Genomic DNA, 25007 nt, shown 5'->3' on the forward strand with positions numbered 1-25007 from the left:
TGGCTAATTGGAAAATGAAGGCTCTTTAGAAAAACTGGAACAGCAACCTAAATACCCTTGGTGTCCTGTCTCTTGGGAATTCATACCCTTGGGAATGAAGCCACTTTAAAGCATCCAGTGAAAGGGTGGGCAAAGCTTAAGGAACTTTTTGTCTTTGGGGGAAAGCAATTTTCCCTTTTAAGAAGCTGAGTTGACATGAGCTCTGCAATGTATGAAATCCTCTCTCCTGATGAAAAGAATGAATGAATCTCCTTTTCCTATCCTTCTCCTGCAACCTGTAAAAATCCCATCCCCTACAGCCGAGCCTAGTTTAGGCCACTTCTCTTTCCGTATCTCAATTAAAAGAATGTGTTCCTTGTAATGAGATAACGAAAATTTCCTTTGGAGAAAAAATAACCAAAATTCAAAAGCATCTGCAATTCAGGCTGTTACAAGCTTAAAGAAACAAAGAAGGAAAAAAAAAAAAAACTATCATTCTGGAGCTCAAGACTTATGGTAGTGTCTACAATATAGCCCTATTTTGTCTTGTTTGCAACTAGATGAATTTGGTCATTACATTAAGGAAATTAGCATTTTTGTCTTCAACCCAAGCTATAGCAGGCCAGGTTAAAAGACCCTCACTGGTTATGATGCCTAAGTCCATAGGAACAGGCAGTGAGACACATACTACTTGATCCTCTCTGAGGACAGCAAGCTGGGGCTACTAGATTATACATCTGATGTGATGGTGGCAGCTATGCCAAGACCAAAGGAAGTGGGAGTGGGGAGGATCTGTACCATAATTTCACACTGCTAATAGCAAACAAGCTAACAAGCTCCTTTCCCCAAGTGGGAGGCAGTGTAGACCTGGCTGCTCATCTACTGGATGGAGAAATGGCAGAGGTGCTAAGGGTTCAGACTGTGTCAAGGATGCATGATATATTTTATATATATATATATATATATATATATATATATATATATATATATATATAATCACTACCTTGGCAATTGGAATAGGCACAAAATTAGAGCATCTCAAACCCTGCATGGGTCACAAGGAAAAAACCCAAAAGCAAAAATTGGAGCACAGAAGCAGCAATCTCTCAGGGCAGATGTACTTGAGCTGAATGTGGCCACAGACGGCAGACAAAGGAAGTGGGAAAACAAAGGTGAAAGCTCATAGGAGCTTTCCTTGGCCAAAACGATTTTCAAGTTAAACAGCAACCCCCACCCCCACCCCTCTGCCCAACCCTTATCCCCATTCACATGCTCAGGCCCCATGCCCCTCACTCCAGAATTGATGATAACTACTCAGCTAGTTTTCCATTCATAGCAGTGGAGGAGCAGCTGGTGGGGAGAGAGGCACCTTGCTCAGCCTTCTCCTTTGACAGGTCAAGGCTGGGAGCCCCATAGTGAATGGGCTGAGGCTCTGGGGGCTCAGGCCGGATCCTGGGCAGCTGAGGGATGCCATGAGTAATGCCCACAGGCTTGGCCTGGGGCACAGGGCTGGGGCTGAAGCCTCCAGAAATGGAGGAGCAACTGGGCTCATCAACAGGCAGCAGCACATCTTGAGGCCTGGCCCTCACACTTTGGGAGGCCTTTGGCTGGAGGTTATAACAAGGGCCCATGGGCAGGGGTAGGTGCGAAGGCCGAGCTAGCTGAGACTTGGATTCCCCAGGTGCCCTTGACTCTGGCCCTGATACTGACAGCAACATTGACATGGTGAGAGGAGATATGCAACAGACTGCCTGCCCATAGGGATGGCTAGAAGGCCCATCCAACTGGCTAGGACTTATCCAGGCATGGCCAGGTCCCACTGGGAGAGGACAGGGAGGCCAGGCAGGCCAGTCGTAGGATCCTGGAGGTTCAGTATAGAGAGACAGGGGACTGTCTCGGCCCCATTCGTCCTCCTCCTCTTCTTCATCTGAATCTTCTTGCTGGGCCTGAAGCTCATCAGACTCCATATAGCCTTGGGTCAGGTGAGAATTGGAGAGCTCCAGCTCCAGGGTCTCAGCAGTGTCAAGGGAGCGGCTCCTCCTGCTGAGGGCCATGGCAGCAGGTGGAGGACGAGGGTGCATGCCAGGTAGTCCCAAGTATCGAGGGAGACTGCTCACACCCCAGGGTAGGCCTTGGTAGAATCGGCTGCGGTAGTTGTTGAAGGCATGTTTCTGGTAGTAGCCCAGTTCAAAAGCTTCCAAAGAGGCTGCAAGGTCTTCATCATTGTGGAACTCAGGATTTTCTTCACACTTGCCTTCCCCATCCCGCTCCACATCAGCGATATCAAAGGTCACCATGGGAGGCAGCTCAGGAAGGTTTTGAGTGAAGGATGAATCAGAGTCAGAGCTGCAGGACATGCTGGAGAAGAGGTTCCCATTGCTGGTGAACTCCACAAGGGCCTGAGAGAAACTCACAGTAGCATTCCCTTCCTTCTCAACATCCTCTTCCTCTGGCTCCTCAGGGGGTGAATAAGTAGGGTAGGCCCTCCTGGGAGATCCTCCAAAATTTGCTTCTTGCATGTCTGGCTCAAACATAGCGTCACTCTGGAAGAGTTGCATCAGGCAAGTACTTTGATCTTTCTTGGAGCAGCTTCCCTCAAAACGCTTCTCCAAAGGACGGAAGTCCCTCCAGTCTGGCTCGCTGCTTGCAGTGGCAGGGAAAGCTGAGGTGGTTCCTCTGTGGGAAGTCTGAGAGGCCCCTGATGCCCCTTCCACCAGACCCATCACTGATGGGCCTAAAGGCCTCATTTGATACTCTATGATGGGCTTTTCCTGCCGCACCTGGGCCTCTCGGACTTGAGCCTCTCGAGCACGGACCTCTTGGCCACAGGTCTCCCTGGCATAGGCCTCTCGAGGTCGGGCCTCTCTGACATAAGCTTCCCGGGTGTGGGCCTCTCGAGCATGGGCCTCTCTGGTGTGAGCCTCTTGGGCACATGCCTCCCGGGCCTCTCGCTGCTCCCGCTGAAGCTCCCAATATAGCAACTGTTTCTGGATGGCCACTAGCCGTTCTTCCTCTGTCTCCATTGCCCCAGGTGGCCGAGGAGAAGAAAAGGGTTCAAAGTTCAAGAAGGGGTCAAACATCTCAGAGCTGTGACCATGGAGGTCATAAAGGCAGTCATCCCCAGGTGGGGAGTTCTCAAGACTATCATCTGGCTCATAGAACTCATAGAGGGCATCACCACTATAGCTGTCTCGGGGCAAGCAATCCCTACGGACAAGCCCCAGGGCCTCACCTGAATCATCCTCAAGTCCCGGTGTAGTAGAGTCATAATAACCCTCATCACTATTGGGGGCGGACTCTTGCTGATCACTCTGAGGAGTCAAAAGTTCTCCAGGGGCTGAGCCAGGATAAGACCTAACTGGTTCAAGAAGCATGTAGCCAAGATGGCCTGGGGATGCGGTGGGATGGTAGCCTGGATTTAGTATGGGCCTTGGGTACATCTGGGAACTTGCCCACAGATATTCTAAATCATCATCATCTTCCTCCTTGACTTCTCCCTCCTCTAATTCCACCTCCTCTTCCTCTTCTTCCTCATCATCATCATCAGGCAAGGCCATCTCTTCGCCTCCTCCTTGGTAAGTCACCAAGCAGGAACTTCGTTTGGTTCCATCTCGGTTGGCCCTCTGGCCTCCAGAGGCCATGCTATCTGTCATACTATCCATATCTTGTTCTGCTATTATGTCACCACAACCTGTCAGTGAGTCAAAACTCTTCAGGGATGTGACATCCCCAAAGAGGAGGCTCAGCTGATCCCCTAAAGGGCCACTGGGTGGATTTACCTCTTCTGCCACAAGCTTCTCCCCTGTTTCTGGACTATGGAGCTCCTCTGGGCCACTGGCTTCAGGGGCAGGTTTGGGCTGCAAGAGTGCTGAGGCAAAGGCCTCCAAGGTTTTTTCTGGATCTTTAAAGGCTGCTTTCTCAGTGGCTGCTGGAGAAGTCTCTGATGTTGAAGAAACTTTCGGCCCAGGGACATCTTGGGATTTGGCATTTTCCTTTCTTGGGGCTTGGAGGACCTCATCAGTGTGGGATGGAAGGGCTGAGCTCACATACTCATGAGGCCTGGCTCTGGCCCCTTCAGACTTCTTGGCTCCTGGATTGCTTTGCTCAGCCCCAGAGACCCTGCTCTTCCGGTGACGGCGGATACTACTGAAAAAACCTTTCAGGCCTTTTTTTGGCTTGGGCACAAAGTGAGCCTTCTCAGCTCCAGCTTTCTCTGTGGCTCTAGCCACAGACCTCTTGCATCTGGAGCCTGTCTCCAAAGACCCATGGACACTCTGAGAGTTGGGAAGTCGGGATGATGACTCAGGCAAAGGTAAGGAGAGACCGGTTCCTTCACTGACAATGTCTTCAGGGTCATGGACTACTTCACTCAGGTCATCGTGGGTCTTGCTCTTGCTAAGACCCTTCTTAGAGCTGCCTTTCCCGGAACCTTTGCTTCGTCCCCCTCCAAAGAAACTAGGCAGGGTACAGATGCCCTTCTTGCCACCAAAGAGTTTCATGGCAGTTTTCTTCAGCCTACCTGGACCAGATGAGGGTGGCTCTGATGCAGGCCTTTCTGTTGCCTCAGCTGCCTTGTTTTTGGCCCCTTTCTCTGTCCCTTGATCCTGGGTATCCATAGAGACTGTTGTTCCCTTGGCCTGAGCAGCTTCATCCTTTCGGGTCTCCATGATGGTGGGGAAAACTCAGGTGTATTCAGCTAAAAAATGCAGCCTTCTGGCTTCTCGGCACTGTTATAGCATCATCAGTCAGGAAGCATCACAGCTGGGGCTGAAGATAAGAGAGACAAAGAGAGACAGTACTGGTGAGCAAGCATCCAGGCTGGGTTTGTTTTCACAGGTGTCTGTGGTTTCAGGTTTGAATTGAACCACAAAGAAAGAAAATATAGGGAAAATCTTAATGCACTCCATATGCTTGGTTGTTGGATCAGCCCCCTCTAGGCCGCAAAGTAGCAAAACCATACACTGAACAACAGGGAGCCATGACCCCTACCCCACTTGCTGGGTCTACTCACTTCAGGTCACCTTAAGTTCAGGGGAGCACACTGGGCAGGGGGAATTGCAGATATGAAAAAGGCCCAGGTGCTATTGGCCACAGGAGGGATTATCAAGGGGTGGTGGTGTAGGAAGGTGGAAGGGAAGTCAGCTCTGATTACAGAGAAGTTTTGAAAAGCAGCTGGCAAAAACAGCTCATTAAGTATTCACTGGGATCTGTAAGAACCAGGCCTCAATTTCACATTAGCCAGGGCTCTCACTGACATTGTGCCTGGAACTGGGTAGAAAAGTAGACCTGAAGTTTCACTTTCTTCCTTCAGGCTACCTAAATTGCCTGTAGGACCATGCTCAGACCTTCAAAAGCCCAGAATAGGAGCCTTGCCGACCCACATTCCAGAGCTGCAATCCAGAATCAGCTAATATGGCATGGTAGCCTCTGGGCAAGGCACTCTCTGAGATTCAGTATCCTCTGTCCAAGAGGCCTAGAAATACCTCCCTCTCATAGTGGTTATGTGAGGGATAGGTCTAACCTAGACTCTATAGTGACTGTTCTGCTGGTAACAGATTTTAATGTGGTCCACAGGGGCTTCCCTGATGGCTCAGATGGTAAAGGATCTGCCTGCAATGCAGGAGACCGGAGTTCATATCCCTGGGTTGGGAAAATCCCCTAGAGAAGGGAATGACTACCCACTCTAGTATTCTATTCTTGCCTGGAGAATTCCATGGACAGAGGAGCCTGGCAGGCTACAGTCCATGGGGTCGCAAAGAGTCAGACACCACTCAGCAATTAACACTTTCGCTTTCTGTAACTGAAACCACCATGAGAACCATGAGACAGACTGTTTCTTCTCTGCTCCTTTCATTATTTTGACCCCCATCTAACTTCCTATCTAGAAAGGAAACTCCTTGAAGGCACAACTCCACACAACTCATGTCCCTGGTCAGTTAGGCTCTGAACAGCTATTTCAATAAACAAACCTGATGCAAGACACACCCTTCTGGTCTAGGCTCCCAGTCCTCGATATAGCCAAATGTCACAGAGATAGAAAAAAAAAGAAGGGCTAGCCAACATATCCCCTATCCCAACACATCCCCCTCCCCACCCCCATCGTCTGATGTATACACTCCAGTGACTATAGCTGATTAACAGCTGGATCAGTGACCAGCCTGCTAAAGCCCAGTGACCCCTTCCTGGAAAGTCCCTCACCACTGTCCTCTCTTTGCAGGGCAGCCACCAGCACCTAAGGAACTTGGGTAGGGAAGGGAGACAGAATAGCTGCTGGGAGCCAGAGAGACAGAGAGAAGGAGAGGTAAGCAACACTGTCGTCCTAAGAGTAGCTGGCCAGCACATCAGCCTTGTGATTGGTTGCCACGGTAAAAACACTCTCACACCCCAATGTTCATCGCAGCACTGTTTATAATAGCCAGGACATGGAAGCAACCTAGATGCCCATCAGCAGATGAATGGATAAGGAAGCTGTGGTACATATACACCATGGAATATTACTCAGCCGTTAAAAAGAATTCATTTGAATCAGTTCTAATGAGATGGATGAAACTGGAGCCCATTATACAGAGTGAAGTAAGTCAGAAAGATAAAGAACATTACAGTATACTAACACATATATACGGAATTTAGATAGATGGTGGCGATAACCCTATATGCAAAACAGAAAAAGAGACACAGAAATACAGAACAGACTTTTGAACTCTGGGGGAGAACGTGAGGGTGGGATGTTTTGAAAGAACAGCATGTATATTATCTATGGTGAAACGGACCACCAGCCCAGGTGGGATACATGAGTCAGGTGCTCGGGCCTGGTGCACTGGGAGGACCCTGAGGAGTCGGGTGGGGAGGGAGGTGGGAGGGGGGATCGGGATGGGGAATACATGTAACTATATGGCTGATTCATGTCAATGTATGACAAAACCCACTGAAATGTTGTAAAGTGATTGGCCTCCAACTAATAAAATAATATTAAAAAAAAAAAAAAAAAAAAAAAAAAAACACTCTCACATTCACCTACAGTGGGAAACTAAGAACTAGCACTCTGGGGGTGGAGAGAGCCTGGCAGCTACACTCTATCCTCTGACCACATTAGAGGAATCTTCCTGGAGTCCCTGATCTTGTCCTGCAAATAGTAATTTTGTGCCTTGTACCATGCTTGGCCTGACACTTGACTCATCAATGTGATCTAAGCTTCTAGCAGAAGCACTCTGCAGAACTTAATATTCAACTTGTAGCATGATAATGTTTGGTTACCCCCAAAATAAGAGAAAAAAATACCATCATCTGATCTCTTCTCTGCAGAAATCTGTATTGCAAATTGCTCAGGTTAGGTTTTTGTTTTTTGATTCTTTGTGACATAGTTTAACATGGCATTGTTCCAGCTCAGCCCTGCAACTGATAGGACCACAATAAACAGTGCTACCCCTCAAATACACAATGATACACACACACACACTCTGAGTCCTCTGCTGCAGGGTCAAAAGGGAATAGGGACCCTATCATCTATCTGAGTCCTTCACTTTCCAAAGCACAGATGTTTTACCTCAGCCCTGAAATTACTGACAATGTTGTCATTATGGTGTTGGGCACTGAGGAGATGGGGTGGCGATAAGTGGAGTTATTTGTGAAATTATATTCCCCTCTGTGGTATTAATGAAAGGAACCTCACTAGAACACTTGGTTAAATGATAATTATTAAGTTCAGTGCTGCCAGAAGGGTTCAAAACCCCAGTCCTTGCTTTTGGGAAGCTCCTAGGCTAACAGATAGAGAATCCTCTATATAACAGTCTGAAAGCACAATATGATGCAGACCTTAGAGAAGAGCCCTCCTTACTGGTTAAGCTGAGTGCGGAAATATTATTCTTCATACCTTATGATCATGTCCCAGGATAAACTTGAAAGGCAAAAAGATAATCCCTGGGCTCAGAAAAGAGAATGCCTTGAGAAGGAGGCATTCAATCTGGGCCTTTTTAGACAGGAGTGAGTGAAACTGTCAATTATCTAGAGGAAAGGATGGGCAAGACTAGTAAGTGTGGTTGGGCATCAAGGAAAACCAAAGGCTAAGTGAAAAACCTTGTAGTCTTACCCATCCTTATGACTTGAAGGCTTAATCATCCTATGGGTTTTGGAGCTGGAATTCCTGAAAACAGAAGAATTAGGCAAACTGAATCTCAAACAGGGCTGCTTTATAGAACCTTGATGCCTTGGCTACAGGGTAGTACCTTTGGGTTTTCTCTTGCCTTTGTTTCTTTGCTCTGTTGGAGTAGAGGCCAGTCCACAGCTCTCTACATTGTCCCCTTCTCTGTCATAGGGATCAGCAGTATGCTGTGGATAGAGCCATGGTCCACAGAGTTGGGTCCCAGATCATGCCAAGGCATCCATCTAAGCCTTGGCCACTTGTGAAATGGAGATCAAAATAGCTTCTCTATCTGTGGTCCACTGCAGTGATGTGAGGTTAGATGGGATAATGAACACCAAAAGCATTTTGTAAACTGTAAAGTGCAAAGCAAATGAGAAAGACTGGCATTCCTGTTATTTCAAGTCAGATCCCAGTTTCCTAGGAAGTAGTTGTTTGTTGTTGTTTAGTCACTAAGTCGAGACCATGTGTAAAAGGCCACTCATTTGAGAGAGCCATTCAACTACAGGAAGTTCAAGGAACCAGCTGCCTTGGCCCATGCTGAGGAAGAGCCAAGGGTTAAGGGATTTTAAAGACGTTTGTGGATTTATACAAAGTCCTCTGTTAAGGGCAATTTAAAAAGCCTTCTGTATATGTGGTGGGAGTGGGTGAACTAGGCAGGGTTGCATCCCTGGGAATCAAATTCTCTTCCCCCAGCTTCAGGTCCTCCTCCTAATTAGGCCCAGGGCCATCTTTGCTGGCAAAGGCCAGAGTTGAAATTATGCTGTCTCCTACCTCCCTGCTTTGTCCCTTCCAGAGCCAAGTACCCCACCCATAAAGTCTCTGCCCTGTGTCCCCCACAAGGCAGTAGGAAAGAAGCTGGCAGGAATCGCCTGTAGCTAGTGCCTCCTAAGCCCAGCTCCACCTAGCCATCTCACTCAGGCCTCTTTTTCATACTCCTTACTACCTCACCAGGTCCCAATGCTGTCCTTTCCCAGTGGGCTATGCTACCTTTGCTCGGGACCAGAGTTCAGGAGTGAGGTGGGGCAGAAGGCAAAGGGGACTGCAAAAGGAGAGGTTCTGCAGCTCCCTCAGGCTGAGGTTGGCTCTCTTCATAGTTTCTGCCAAGAAAGTAGTCCTGCTAAGTGCAGAGCCCCTCCACCCTAAGGTTTCTCAAACTGCATGCCTATCTAAGTTTCAGTTGGACTTGTGGGTGAGGGAATACTGTAAGGCTACCCTGTGATCCCTGGCAGGGGCCACTAGCGGCAGCTATTGCTAGCATGGCAGGAATTGGGCTGTGTCCATCCCTGCTCCAGAGAGGCCAGCCTCATTCTTAGACCAGTGGAAGGCTAAGTCAGAGCTACTTCCTCCTCCTCTCATCTCAAAATACAGCAAGAGACCAGTCACAGATTTTTTTTTCTTTCTTTCTTTTTTTTCAGTCACAAATTTGCCCCAGGAATCCATCTCAGTAACGGGAAAACAGCTGCAGTGAGTCTTGCACATTCTGCTCCCAGTCCTATTTCCTGGGGCTAGCTCAGCCAACTTAGAGAAGGCTGAGTTCAGGGAAGAAGTATGTGGATTTATGCAGTAGCTCCAGAGGCATGGCCTCAACCAGTCGTAGTTTCCCAGACCTTCTCCAAGAAGTTTTCCTGGGAGCAAGCCCACTCTGGGTGCATCCTGCGCTTGTACATGCAGTGGAAGGTGGTCTAAGGAAGGAGTAATAAGGACAGGAAGTCCAGCCACCCTCCCCCCACTTCCTGAGAGTCAGCCAATTCTGCACTGTAGTCAGCTCTCCCTACCTGGGGGGAAATCCAGCAAGTTCTTTTGGTTTCAACTGGAAAATGAGGTTATTAAGAGTGCCTACCTTTTAAAGCTATTTTAAGGAATTAAAATCTGATGTATATAAAGTAACAAATAAAATCCATTATATAACAGAGGCTCAAAAACATAGCAACTAGTTTTACATATATTTTATTCAAACTGCTGCTACTAAGTTGCTTCAGTCATGTCTGACTCTGAGCCAACCCAAAGACGGCAGCCCACCAGGCTTCCCCATCCCTGGGATTCTCCAGGCAAGAACACTGGAGTGGGTTGCCATTTCCTTCTCCAATGCATGAAAGTAAAAAGTAAAAGTGAAGTCACTCAGTTATGTCTGACTCTTAGCGACCCCATGGACTACAGCCTACCAGGCCTCTCTGTCCATGGGATTTTCCAGACAAGAATACTGGAGCAGGGTGCCACTGCCTTCTCGTTTTATTCAAACTATAGTTGGACAATTTCTAGCAGCAAAACTACCTCAATCAGGGTTGACTAAGGTGCTTCCCAGGCTCTAAGGGTATGTCACCAAACCTTCTTGGGCCTCAATTTCCACAAATGGTAAATGAAGGAGGTTTCATTTCTTCTCACAGGAGGCTTCAGTTGTTCTTTTAGTCAACTTTTGATTTCGGGGGTCCAAAATGGTTCCTCACATCAGCTACTGGTTAACAGCTCTGGTTTATCTGGGAATTTCCACTAACCAGGTTCTCTAGCCCAAACCAGAAAGGTCAACAATCCAAACTTAGCTAAAGTACCGATACAAAGGAAATTCAAATCAACAAATGTCCTTCATTCACTCCTGGTACTTGTTGTTTAATCACTAAGTCATTTGCTACTCTTCTGTGACCCCCATGGACTGTAGCCTGCCAGGCTCCTCTGCCCAGGGGATTCCCCAGGCAAGAAAACTGCAGTAGGTTCTCATTTCCTTCTTTAGGAGATCGTCCCAACCCAGGGATAGAACCCACATCTCCTGCATTGGCAGGCAGATTCTTTACCACTGAGCCACAAGGGAAGCACTCATGGTACTTACCAGCTTACAAAATGTTCCCCACTTCCTCACTCACCACCATTTCTCCTTCCCAGTGATCCATTAATCAGGCCTGGTTGCTGTTGCTGTTTAGTCACTAAGTCATGTCTCTTTTGCAACACTATGGACTGTACCCCACCAGGCTCCTCTGTCCATGCGATTTTCCTGGCATGAATACTGGAGTGGAGAATACATTCTTCTCAAATGCACGTGGAACATTCTCCAGGATATACCACATCCTGGTTCACAAATCAAGAATCAGTAAATTTAAGAAAACTGAAATATCAAGCATCTTTTCTGACCACAAGGCTGAGACTAGGTATCAATTACAGGAGAAAAAAAACTGTATAAAACACAAACACATGGAGATTGAACAATAAATTTCTAAATAACAAACAGGTTATTGAAGAAGTAAAAAGAGAAATCAAAAAGTTCCTAGAAAAACATGACAGTGAAACCATGATGACATAAAACCTATGGGATGCAGCAAAAGCAGTTCTAAGAGGGAAGTTTATACACAATCCTACCTCGAGAAACAAACAAACAAACAAAAACATCTAATAGACAACCTAACTTTACACCTAAAACAACTGGAAAAAGAAGAATAAAAGAAAAGACCCAAAGTTAGTAGAAGGAAAGAAATCGTAAACATCAAAGCATAAGTAAATGAGAAGGAAATGAAGGGACAATAGTAAAGATTAATAAACTAAAAGCAGGTTCTTTGAAGAGATAAATAAAATTGACAAACTTTTAGCCAGACTCATGAAGAAAAAAAGGGAGAAGAATCAAATCAACAAAATTAGAAATGAAAAAGGAGAGGTTACAATAGACAATGCAGAAATACAAAGCATTACAAAAGACTATTATGAACAACAATATGGCAATAAAATTGATAACCTGGAAGAAATGGACAGATTCTTAGAAAAGTTCAATCTTCCAAGACTGAACCAGGAAGAAATAGAAATAATGAACAACTCAATTATAAGCACTGAAGTTGAAGTTGTGATAAAAAATCTCCCAAAAAACAAAAGCCCAGGACCAGATGGCTTCACAGGAGAATTCTATCAAACATTTAGAGAAGACTCTACTACAAAGCCACAGTCATCAAGACAGTATGGTACTGGCACAAAGACAGAAATATAGATCAATGGAACAGAATAGAAAGCCCAGAGATAAATCCATGAACCTATGGACACCTTATCTTTGACAAAGGAGGCAAGGATATACAATGGAAAAAAGACAACCTCTTTAACAAGTGGTGCTGGGAAAACTGGGGAACCACTTGTAAAAGAATGAAACTAGAACACTTTCTAACACCATACACAAAAATAAACTCAAAATGGATTAAAGATCTAAGTGTAAGACCAGAAACCATAAAATTCCTAGAGGAAAACATAGCAAAACATTCTCTGACATAAATCACAGCAAGATCCCCTATGACCCATCTCCCAGAGTAATGGAAATAAAACCAAAAATAAACAAATGGGACCTATTTAAACTTAAAAGGTTTTGCACACTAAAGGAAACTATAAGCAAGGTGAAAAGACAGCTTTCAGAGTGGGAGGAAATAAAAGCAAACGAAACAACTGACAGAGAGTTAACCTTAAAAATATACAAACAGTGCATGCAGCTCAATAGCAGAAAAATAAACGAACCAATCAAAAAGTTCACCGAAGACCTAAACAGACATTTCTCCAAAGAAGACATAGAGGTGGCTAAGAAACGCATGAAAAAATGCTCAACATCACTCATTATCAGAGAAATGCAAAGCAAAACCACAATAAGGTACCATCTCACACCAGTCAGAATGGTTGCTGTCAAACAGTCTACAAACAATAAATGCTGGAGAAGGTGTGGAGAAAAGGGAATCCTCTTACACCTTTGGTGGGAATGCAAATTAGTATAGAAACTATGGAGAACAGTGTGGAGATTCCTTTAAAAACTGAAAATACAACTTCCATATGACCCAGCAATCTCACTGCTGGGCACACACACTGAGGAAATCAGAACTGAAAGAGACATGTGTACCCCAATGTTCACTGCAGCACTGTTTACAATACTAGGACGTATAAGCAAAATAGATGTCCATCGGCAGATGAATGTATAAGAAAGTTGTGGTACATATATACAATGGAATTATTACTCAGTTATTAAAAATAATGCATTTGAATCAGTTCTAATGAGGTGGATGAAACTGTAGCCTATTATACAGAGTGAAGTAAGTCAGGAAGAAAAACACCAATACAGTATATTAATGCATATATATGGAATATAGAAAGATGGTAATGATGACCCTATATGTGAGACAGCAAAAAATAAATAGATATAAAGTACAGACATTTGGACTCTGTGGGAGAAGGCAAGGATGGGATGATTTGAGAGACTAGCATTGAAACATGTATATTACCATATGTGAAATAGATCATCAGTCCAAGTTTGATGCATGAAACAGGGCACTCAAAGCCAGTGCACTGGAAGAACACAGAGGGATGGGATGGGGAGGAAGTGGGAGGAGAGTTTGGGATGAGGACACATGTACACCCGTGGCTGATTCATGTCAATGTATGGCAAAAACCAGCACAATACTGTAAAGTAATTAGCCTCCAATTAAAATAAATAAATTTAAAATAAAAGAAAAAAAATTGAAAGATAAAAACCATATGATAATCTGAATAGATACAAAGAAAGCCTTTGACAAAATTCAACACCCATTTATGATATAAAGTCTTCAAAAAATAGGCATAGAAGGACTCTACCTCAACATAATAAAGGCCATATAAACCTACAGCAAATATTACTCTCAATGGTGAAAAACTGAGAGCATTCCCTCTACGATGAGGAATAAGACAACAGTGCCCACTCTTGCCACTATTATTCAACACAGTTTTGGATGTCCTAGCTATGGCAATCAGAGAGGAAAATGAAATAAAAGGAATCCAGATTCGAAAAGAAGTAAAGCTCTCACTGTTTGCAGATACTATACTATATATAGAAAATCCCAAAGATACTATCAGAAACTTTATGGAACCAATCAGTGAATTTAGTAAAGTTGCAGGATACAAAATCAATACACAGAAATCCCTTGCATTCCTATACACTAACAATGAAAAATCAGAAACAGAAATTAAGGAAATGATCCTAGGAATAAATTTACCTAAAGAAACAAAACACCTGTATATAGAAAAGTATAAAACACTGATGAAAGAAATCAAAGATGACACAAATAGATGGAGAAATATACCATGTTCTTGGATTGGAAGAATCAATATAGTGAAAATGAGTATACTACCCAAAGTAATCTATAGATTCAACACAATCCCTATCAAACTACCAATGGTAGTTTTCACAGAACTAGAACAAAAATTGGCATGGAAACACAAAAGACCCTGAATAGTCAAAGCCATCTTGAGAAAGAATAATGGAACTGGAGGAATCAACCTTCCTGACTTCAGACTATATACTATAAAGCTATAGTCATAAAGACAGTAAGGTATGTGTGCTCAGTCACTCAACCATGTCCAAATCTTTGTGAACCCATGGGCTGTAGGCTTCTCTGTCCATGGGATTTCCAGGCAACGATGCTGGAAGATGGGTTGCCGTCTTCTCAACCCCAAGACAGTATGGTATTGGCACAAAAACAGAAATATAAACCAATGGGACAAGATCTAAAGCCCAGAGATAAACCCACACCTGTGAGCACTTTATCTTTGACAAAGGAGGCAAGAATATACAATGGGGCAAAGACAGTCTCTTCAATAAGTGCTGCTGGGAAAACTTGACAGCTATCTGTAAAAGAAGGAAATTATAACACTTCCTAACACCTTGCTGCTACTGCTGCTAGGTTGCCTCAGTCATGTCTGACTCTGTGTGACCCAATAGATGGCAGCCCACCAGGCTTCCCCATCCCTGGGACTCTCCAGGCAAGAACACTGGAGTGGGTTGCCATTTCCTTCTCCAATGCATGAAAGTGAAAAGTGAAAGTGAAGTCACTCAGTCGTGTCTGACTCTCAGCGACTCCATGGACTGCAGCCTACCAGGCCTCTCTGTCCATGGAATTTTCCAGGCAAGAGTACTGGAGTGGGTTGCCATTGCCTACTCTGTTCTAACACCATACACAAAGATAAATTCAAAATGGATTAAAGACCTAAATGTAAGACCAGAAACTATAAAACTCTTAGAAGAAAACATAGGCAAAATATTCTCTGATGTAAATTACAGCAAGATCCTCTATGACCCACCTCCCACTGTGGCTGCTGCTTTGTCACTTCAGTCCTGTCTGACTCTGTGTGACCCTAATGGACTGCAGCCCATCGCGCTCCTCTGTCCATGGGATTCTAGATTCTAGATTCTAGGCAAGAATACTAGAGTGGGTTGCCATGCACTCCTCCAGGGGATCTTCCCAACTCAGGGATCAAACCTGGGTCCCCTGCATTGCAGGCAGATTCTTTACCACTGAGCCACCAGGGAAGTCCCATGACCCACCTCCTAGAGTAATGGAAATAAAAACAAAAATAAACAAGTGGGGCCTAGTTAAACTTAAAAGGTTTTTGCACAGGAAAGGAAACTATAAACAAAGTGAAAAGACAACCCTCAGAATGGGAGAAAATAGCAAATGAAACAGCTGACAAAGAATTAATTTCCAAAATATACAAGCAGTTTATGCAGCTCAATACCAGAAAAACAAAAACAAAAAACGAGCAATCCAATCAAAAAGTGGGCAGAAGACCTAAAGAGACATTTGTCCAAAGAATACATAAAGATGACTAATAAAACACATGAAAAGATGGTCAAGATTGCTCATAATTAGAGAAATGCAAATCAAAACTACAATGAAATATCACCTCACACCAGTCAAAATGGCCATCATCAAAAAAATCTACAAACAATAAATTCTGGAGAGAGTGTGGAGAAAAGGGAACTCTTTTGCACTGTTGATGGAAATGTAAATTGATATAGCCACTATGGAAGACAGTATGGTGATTCCTTAAAAAGCTAGGAATAAAACTACCATATGACCCAACAATCCCAGTTCTGGGCATATACCCTGAGAAAACTATAATTGAAAAAGACACATGTACCCATGTTCACTGCAGCACTATTTATAGTAGCTAGGACATGGAAGCAACATAGATGTCCAACAGATGAGTGGATAAAGAAGAAGTGGTACATATATATACAATGGAATATTACTCAGCCATAAAAAGGAACATATTTGAGTCAGTGCAAAGGAGGTGGATGAACCTAGAATCTATTATACAGAGTGAATTAAACCAAAAAGAGAAAAACAAATATCATGTATTAACACACATATATGAAATCTAGAAAGATGGTACTGATGAACCTATTTGCATGACAGCAATGGAGATGCAGACATAGAGAACAGACTTATGGACACAGGGTGGTAGGAAGGAGAGGGTAGGACAAATGAATAAAGTAGCATGGAAATATACACACTAACATTTGTGAAATAGACAGCCAGTTGGAATCTTCTGTATGACTCAGGGAACTCAAACTGGGCTCTGTGACAACCTAGAGGGGTGGGATGAGGTGGGAGGGAGGCTCACGAGTGAAGGGACATAGTATACCTATGGCTGATCCATGTTGATGTAGGGCAGAAACCAATACAATAATTATCCTTAAATTATAAATTAATACATTAAAAAAAAAAAAGAATACTGGAGTGGGTTGCCATTTCCATGGGGGATGCTAACGCCTTGTCAGAGAGAAGGAAATTGTTTAGGCTTGGGAGAAGACTTGCCTAAGGTCACACAGTGGGATGGTGACAGAGCCACACCAACTTCCAGGCCTCTGAGTCCCAATTCTATGCCATTCTGCTGCACTGTGTTAGCCCCTAATCAAGGAAGAAGACTTAGAGTGAGGACTGTGCAGGTTCCCCTCACACCTATGAGAGCCATCCTCTTCCTCTCCTATCACACTCTTGTACCAAACCAGCTGAGCCTTCTCTTCAGAATTTCTGTCATCACTGGCTACCACTATTTTGGCCCCACCTAGCACATTCCAGAAAGCTTTCTGTGGCCATTATTCTTACCCAGAAACTGCACTATCACCACTCCCAAACCGTGGAACATGTTCCTCTACTCTTCTCCTTGGGCGATAAGTTTGAGGGGCTAAAACAAAGGTCCAGACAGAAACCTGACACTGGGGACAAACATGAAGGTAAAGACAAAATGAAAATAAAGAATTTGAGTTTAAGGAAAATGATCTACAAGATCTGGAATTTGAATTAACATTTCTAAAGTCCACAGCCAATGTCTACTCTCAAAACCATTTTTTTAGGACCTGACAGAAGGGCTGTCTAGCTTTGTACTCTTTGTCAGAGCTGTAAATGCTGCTGGTAGAGCCCCAATCAAGCTATCCCTGCAACCACTCCTCCCCTAATTTTCAGCCTTCCTGAGAGGCACCTCTTCTTAATGGGGCATCTCATCAACTCTAGATGCAGCATAGACCCCAAAATGAGCCCTCTAGCCCCTGTTCCTATTTCCTCAACACCAGCTCCTCAAATGAATTATCATATTCAGCCATGAGTAATTCATTCTGGCCAGCCTCAGCCTGTCTGTTCTTTTCTCTTGAATGCAGCCTCCTTCATCTTATACGGCAGTCACCACATCTAGCACAGAGCAGCAGCTCAAACAATGTTGGTTCAACTGAATTCTAATTCAGCTAGAGCTTATCAGCCCAGAATTAAAATGCCAGCTTCACTTCTTTCAGGCTGTGAGATTTGAGAAAGTGACCTAGAAGAGAAAATACTACCTACCATATGGAGTCACAGTAAGGATTAGAGATGATAAATATAAAAGATTGATTACTTGTTAGGTACCAAGCAGATGTTCAATAAAGGGCCCTTGTGATAGGGCCTCTTGCAGCTTCCTTCTCCACTCTAGTTCCTCAGATTTCCCCTCACTGTGATGAGGATGACAAAAGTCTCTTAACAACATTCCCTCTGGTCCCTCCTGCTGCAGCACTGAAACCCCACCCCCTTGCCTCCCCACTTCCATCTCATCCATCCTGCACACCCTTGCCAGATTCATTTTCTTACAACTCTGATTTCAGTGCATCACACCTTGACTTATCAAATTATTCTGCACTGCCTACAAGATAAGGCCAACTCCCTTTGCCTGACCTTCAAGACTTGCTCTCTGCATGTTGCTTGCAGGTTTCCTAGGCTCACTTCTCTGCCCCTTAGCCTCAGCCCCAAATATACAGGGCTTATCCAGTCTAGGAGGTATAGTCACTCAGACTCTGCCTCTACCTAGAATTGGGCTTACCTGGTGAAACTTCTTGATGCAGCAGCTTTCTCCTCAGGCTGCTGAGGCTGCCTCTCCAGCTTGCCTGGAATGGTGGGGGCTCTGGGAACTACCTAATTGCCACTCTCCTCTAAGGCTCCCAAACTCCCTTAGAAAGGGATGTATTCAAAGAAGGTGTCATGCCTGCATCATAAGGCTTCCATTATTTCAGTACTAACTCAGCAACGGTGAGATCAAAAACAGGCAACATACCTCCTTCCTCCTCTGTTCAGATGAAGAACAGGAGAGGAGCTAACTCCAGGGAAAGAGACATGATAAGGCAGTCAAGAAAGCCTGCAAGGAATAGCTGGATCAAGTGAACAATGGAGACTCCTGACTTTCCTAGGTATCCTCTATATGCACCATACCCAAAGTGAGAGACCTCAATAAAGAAACTGAGGTTTGGGAGGTGATCAGATCAGTGTGCTTAGAGGAAGAAGCATTAAATTGAGGGCCAGGAATTTTATGCTCTTATGTAACCTTTGGCAAACAAATCACTTCTCTGTTCTGGGCCTCGGTTTTCCCATTTAGAAATGGGAGACTGGACTGGGAACCTGCTTCCTCCAGGATGCATGAAGCTGGGGAAAGGACAGTCCTATGTTTAGTTTTCCAGTGGCTGCTGAGTCAGGAGTCATGTTGAGGAAATGTCATTTTGGGGGTTCTAGGCTTCATTGGGAGGCCTGGATGCCTACCTGGTTTGGCCCACTGTAGAACAGAGGTGAACTGCAGCCCAGCCTCACTCCATATGCCTCTCACTTCTACCCTCCCCGGCAAGCCCACCCAACATTCTACTTTTCTGAATGTGCTAGGCCTAGCCTATGAATATATGAAATGTACAGATTCTCGAGGGACCACAGCCGGCCAGACCCAGCCCTCTCTCTCTGAAGAAGAGCTGCAGCCCCCAGTTGAGGGGCACTATCTAGAGAAGAGGTGTTGGTATCTGCTTGGAAACCCAGCAGAGGAAAAAAAAAAAAAAAAAAACGAACTTGTAGATGAAAGCAATAAAGGCTCTGCAACAAGAAATGCAGATCAAAAGGTTGCAAAGCTCCCCATCCCCACCCTCTGCAGCACCATTATGCCTGCCTCTGCCTCCACCAAACTCCCTCAGGCCATTTTCTTCATTGTACTTATTATCCCCTAATCCCAAAAGGGAAGGTGCAGGGGAGCAATGCACCCTCACTCAGCTAGCACCTGCACTTCTGCAGTGGTTCTGGTTTCCCTGCCTGCCTTGCTAGCGACATGCACAGGTTTGAAAAATAAGACCAAGGAGAGAAGAAAGACTCTGATTATTTAATTCAGAGAAGTTGAAGGTGGAAGAGATGGTTTAATGCCCATGAAATCTCCATGAATTGTTAAGCAGTAGAGCTATGGTGGCCAGCTGTTCTCAACACACACACACACACACACTTGGTTTAAGTATAGCATGAGAGGCTCAGATTACATATGAGAAAGAACTTCCTGGCCATGAGATGGGTAAACCAAGAATGAGTGACAGAGGAAGTCAATGAAATGCCTCTTCCGAGGGCTTTACTTTTATCACCCAGTCTATCTGCCTGTTCAGGACTTGAGGCACGGGAACTGAAGAAATAACACTAGGCAGCTCTCTTCTAGCCCCTTCTTCTTTTTTGGTTCTTCAAAGGAGCCAGACTTGTTGCTATTTTTCTCATTCCCTTCATCCTCTGGTTCAGAGAGTGTAAATGTAACAGTTCTTGAGTAATTTTTAACATCTCCACTATACTATAAGAGAAACACTAGATTGCCAGCTTCTTTCAACTACTTCTCTTCTGAAACTTTCAGCCCCTGACAGGCTGCAGACCAAGATTGAAAAAGCAAGAGACGTGAAAGGGGAGGAGTTCCTAGAAAGCTAACCAAGCTTCCTTTCACTCTTGATGAATGGGTGAGGTAAGAAGAGGGGTTGATTAATGTGATTTGTACAGATTTATGCTTAACGGATATAGTGCATAAGAGGAGTTGCACAGGAGGCAGCTGTTAGTGGTGGTGTTTAGTTGCTAAGCCTCTCCCTAAATTCTGTGTGAACTTAAGCAAGTCTCTGCTGCTTTCCAAGGTCTCAGGATTCCTGTCTGTAAGAAAAGGAGTTCAAACTGGTGCTTCCTGAAGGCCTGTCCAGCTGGGAGAAAAACGATTAGCAAAGGACTAAGGGGCATTCAGCCTTTACCACATTGGTATACAGAAGCCCGGCTCTGTCCTTCCCCGCTGCCCCACCAAGATCCCCTGTAAAGCCAAAGAGAGGTCGACAATATACAGTTTTCCTCTAGAGATAGCCTACTCTCCTAGTTCTTCCAGATCCAAAGATGACTTTTTACCTGCCCAACTTACGGCACTCTTCCAATCCCTTTCTAAGAACCCATTCTAAAACCCTTTCTAAAATCCTGTTTTATTGTGGCATAGCTGCACACAAAAAAATATCAGAACCTCCCAATTACTCACTCTTTGATGGCCCCTTCCTTCATTTGTTCAAGATCAGACCCCATTCCACAACCTGGCATTTGGGAAACCCAACACCACTGGGCCTCAACTTCATTTTTACATTGCTGTTGCTGTTGTTCAGTTGCTAAGTCATGTCTGACTCTTTAAGATCCCAGGAACTGCAGCATGCCAGGCTGCCCTGTCCTTCACTATCTCGCAGAGTTTGCTCAAATCCATGTCCATTGAGTCGGTATCTCATCCTCTGTTGCCCCCTTCTCCTTCTGCCTTTAATCTTCCCCAGCAACAGGGTCTTTCCCAGTGAGTCAGCTCTTCACACCAGGTGGTTAAAGTACTGGAGCTCCAGTTTCAGCATCAGTCCTTCAAATGAATATTCAGGACTGATTTCCTTTACAACTGACTGGTTTGATCTCCTTGCAGTCCAAGGGACTCTCAAGAGTCTTCTCCAATACCACAGTTCAAAAGCATCAATTCTTCAGCACTTCACATGACTACTGGAAAAACCACAGCTTTGACTATACAGATCTTTGTTGGCAAAGTGATGCCTCTGCTTTGTAATATGCTATGTAGGTTTGTCATAGCTTTCCTTACAAGGAGCAAGCATCTTTTAATTTTCATGGCTGCAATCGCTGTCTGCAGTGATTTAGGGCCCAAGAAAATACAATCTGTCACTGCTTCCAATTTTTCCCCCTTTTATTTGTCATGAAGTAATGGGAACGAATGCCATAATCTCAGTTTTTTGAATGTTGAGTGTTAAGCCAGTTTTTTCACTCTTTTCTTTCACTTTCATCAAGAGGGTCTTTAGTTCCTCTTCACTTTCTGCCATTAGAGTAGTATCATCTGCATATCTGAGGCTGTTGATATTTCTCCTGACAATCTTGGTTCCAGCTTGTGATTCATCCAGGTCAGCATTTCACGCGATATACTCTGCATAAGTTAAATAAGCAGGGTAATAATATACAGCCTTGATGTACTCCTTTCCCAATTTTGAACCAGTCCATTGTTCCATGTTCAGTTCTAACTGTTGCTTCTTGACCTGCATATAGGTTTCTCAAGAGGCAGGTCAGGTGGTCTGGTATTCCCATCTCTTTAAGAATTTCCCACAGTTTGTTGTGATCCACACAGTCAAAGGCTTTAGCGTAGTCGATGAAGCAGAAGTAGATGTTTTTCTGGAATTCCCTTGCTTTCTCTATGACCCAATGGATGTTGGCAATTTGATCTCTGGTTCCTCTGCCTTTTCTAAATCCAGCTTGAACATCTGGAAGTTCTGGGTCTTTTCTTGTTGATATTGCAAGGGGCCTTTGTACCTTGGAGCCATACAATCTCAACCAGAAAAGACTGTCACCACTCATCCTGCTTGCCAGCCACTCCCTCCCATTCCTAATTTTGCTTATACAACTATCCTTTGCCTAACCAAAACCCCTCTAATTTCTGGAGGCTTCCCAGGACAATACTCCATGTACACACAGATCTCTTATCTCCCTCCATGGCAGCTGTCTCTAGATTCATGAATTAGCTGGGGACTGGGCAATGCAGGTCCTGAGCTTATAAAGTTAGACATTGTGCTTTATTTTTTTTAAATTGTAGATGAAACCCATTCCCTTTCTTAATCTTCATTATGTATACTCAATAAATATCAGAGACTTGAGTATCATTTTCATGTGAATCAGGACAAATGCCAGTTGGGAACATAAAGGTCTTCTCCAAAGCTTTACAGACATTTTAAGTACTTCCTGAGCATTCATTAACCGCTATGCATTGCTAGGGTTTCAGGGAACTTCGGCTGAGATTCAGGTTTCATTTAGCCCTGTGAGAAGTTCGGAAAGAACCCAGATGTCCATGGTATCAGGGAAACAAAGTAGAGGCAGGGAAATTTAATTATAGTTTGTTTCCTATTATAATTTAAGTCAGAAAATGCCCAAGGGATGCAGGTGGCCTGGAGGAGTTCTAAGTTCTGAGAAAGAAGAGGTCATTACGGATTGCAAGAGATGGAAAGGCACTAAGGAGATAGGCCCAGAGCTGAGAGGGAAGAGAATTTGAACAGTGTAGGGTGAGAGAGTCTGAGTGTGGGGAGGGGAGTCATATAGGGCAGATATGTTGGGTGGCTGCTGGTATGAGATAGTGCAGCGGACATGTCCAGCTCTGAACCAGAGATGCCCAGATGTAAGTAGGGGGATTGTATTGGTGCTTGGTCAAATTGAGAGGAGGTGAATGTAGTGTCCTATCTGCAGTTCTTGCTAGTGTCACAAAAGTCCCCAGCTAGCCTTCCATTAAAGTGAGGGATTTACTGAGTCTCATTTTCTCCTCTCAGAGGTGCCTAGGCTTTGCCAGGCCCTGTACTACACAGAGTTTTCCACCCTCAGAGGTGTGTTAAAGGTCCAAGAAGAGCCTTTCAAGTCCCTAGATAGCTCCTGGGCTTCCCTGGTGGCTCAGATGGTAAAGAATCCACCTGCAATGCAGGAGACCTGGGTTTGATCCCAGGGTTGGGAAGCTCCTCTGAGGAGGGCATAACAACCCACTCTGGTATTCTTGCCTGGAGAATCCCCATAGACAGAGATGCCTGGTGGGCTACAGTCCATGGCATGGCAGAGTCAGACACGACTGAGCAACTAAGCACTGCACAGGTAGCTCCTTCCCTCTTGTTCCTCAGAAAGGCCTAGAGTCCACAGAAAGGGGCACACTTCGGTGCAGACTGAGCAGTGAGTGGGGCCGAATGAGGGGAGCTGCACTGAGGGAGGGGACTCTGCTGGACTTCCCAAGGTGGGGGGTGGGGAGTCCAACAAAGCAGGACCCTCCATCAAGCCCATGTGAATGCAGCAGGCAGGCAAAGCTGCAGGAGATATTTGTGTGAGGGGCAAAGGTTCACTTTGACTCCCGCGGCCCACACCAAGGCAAGCTTGGCCCATGGAGGCTGGCTCTGCAGGGCCTGTCCTGAACTGTGGCACGCCTGGCACAGCCCCTCACCACTGGGAGAGCCTAGGCCAAGTCTGACGGTCACCAGTCAGAGGTGTCTGCAGCAGACAATGACAGCAGCCCAGCAGGCTGGGTATTTTCAGTAACTTTGAAGTTGGAGGATTTGGCTGCTTCTCTAGCTCTCTCACACACACCCAAACGGCTGTTTCTCTACTACAATAATTACTCCCCCGACCTATGGCACAGAACCGTGCGCCCCCCCCCCCCCCCTGCCCGCCGCCACACACACACCATACCACACCATGGTTATCGCTATTTTTAAACCAGAGGTTGAAGAAAAAAGCGCGGCCAGTACCCTCCAAGGGGACAGGAGGCGAGGCAGGGCGGGGGAGGGGGAGCAGGGACAGGAGGGAGGCGCGGGGGCGAGGGGGAATTTGACAAAGCGGCCTTGCAGCTCTAACCCAAGGACTAGCTTGAGCTGCTGCCCTAACCCAAGGTACTGCGAGAGAGATGGCTTGCCAGCCCCTCTGCCCGCGGGGGCGGGCGCCATATGCGCCCGGAAGCCCAGGAGCAGGGGGCGCGGCTGGTTGGGGCCTCAACGCCGAGATTCCAAAGGGAAGTGAGCAGCCCACAGGCCCAACTGAGCTCCTCCAGGGAGGAGACAGACAAAGTAGAAACCCCAACCCACGCCAAAGCAAGTACTCGTCGGACCCAGGCCAGGGCGTAGGCTTCGTCCCTAGAAAAGAGGGAGAGGCAGGAGATGCACCGGGAAGGGGAGGGGCGGCAGCCTGGCCGCTGTGATGAGCGATACTCGTCTAACACAGCTGTTCCAGCTAATGTGCTACAACAAAGCTGTAGAGCTCCCGGCCTACAAAAGCACCGCTGGGGGTGCTGGTTGGCTTCTCCCCTCATGAGACCACAGGGCAGCACGTGCGGGCTGCCTCCCCCGAGAGCCCCGAGGCATGGCCCAGGATAGCCCGCCGGCCTGCCTTCCTCTTTCCACCTCTAGCCGCGGTCGCTAGCGCTCAGAGGACATGGCTCTGACCGTCACCAGAAAGTCCTCAAAGCTGGTTCCAAAAAGGAGCGCAGAGCAGTCCGGACGCCGACCGGCCCAGCCCTTAGAGCTCCTTTCCAGGCGGCCAGAGTGGAGCACGCGAGACTGCACCGTATGGCGGGCAGGCGGAGGCTCCTGCTGCACGCAATGCTTACCCGGCTCGGTCCGGTTTCCAGCCCGGTTCTTGTCTCTTGCGCCGCCCTTGCCGGAGCTGGAGCCTTGGCTGCTATGGCTGAGAGCGTCGCCACCGCCGCCTCTGCCGCCGCTGTGGCTCCAGTCACCTCCTGCACCAGCTCCCCTTCCCCAGGCTCTGGACTGCTCCCCCATACCCCTCCCCCCCACCCCGGACTTCAC

The 25007-nt window shown here is 45.8% G+C and overlaps 1 protein-coding gene across 1 annotated transcript; it reads right to left on the reverse strand.

Moving 5' to 3' along the window:
* Nucleotides 1-1259: 1259 nt before the first annotated feature.
* Nucleotides 1260-24963, reverse strand: AMER1 (APC membrane recruitment protein 1). Its single transcript, XM_065915736.1, has 2 exons — nt 24809-24963; nt 1260-4746 (listed from the first exon to the last, which is right to left on the reverse strand). The coding sequence occupies exon 2, from the start codon at nt 4644-4646 to the stop codon at nt 1290-1292; it is 3357 nt and encodes a 1118-aa protein (XP_065771808.1). The 5' UTR covers nt 4647-4746; nt 24809-24963; the 3' UTR covers nt 1260-1289.
* Between the last annotated feature and the right edge of the window lie 44 nt (nt 24964-25007).

Source organism: Muntiacus reevesi, chromosome X (assembly GCF_963930625.1).
Source record: "Muntiacus reevesi chromosome X, mMunRee1.1, whole genome shotgun sequence".
Classification (NCBI taxonomy): Eukaryota; Metazoa; Chordata; class Mammalia; order Artiodactyla; family Cervidae; genus Muntiacus; species Muntiacus reevesi.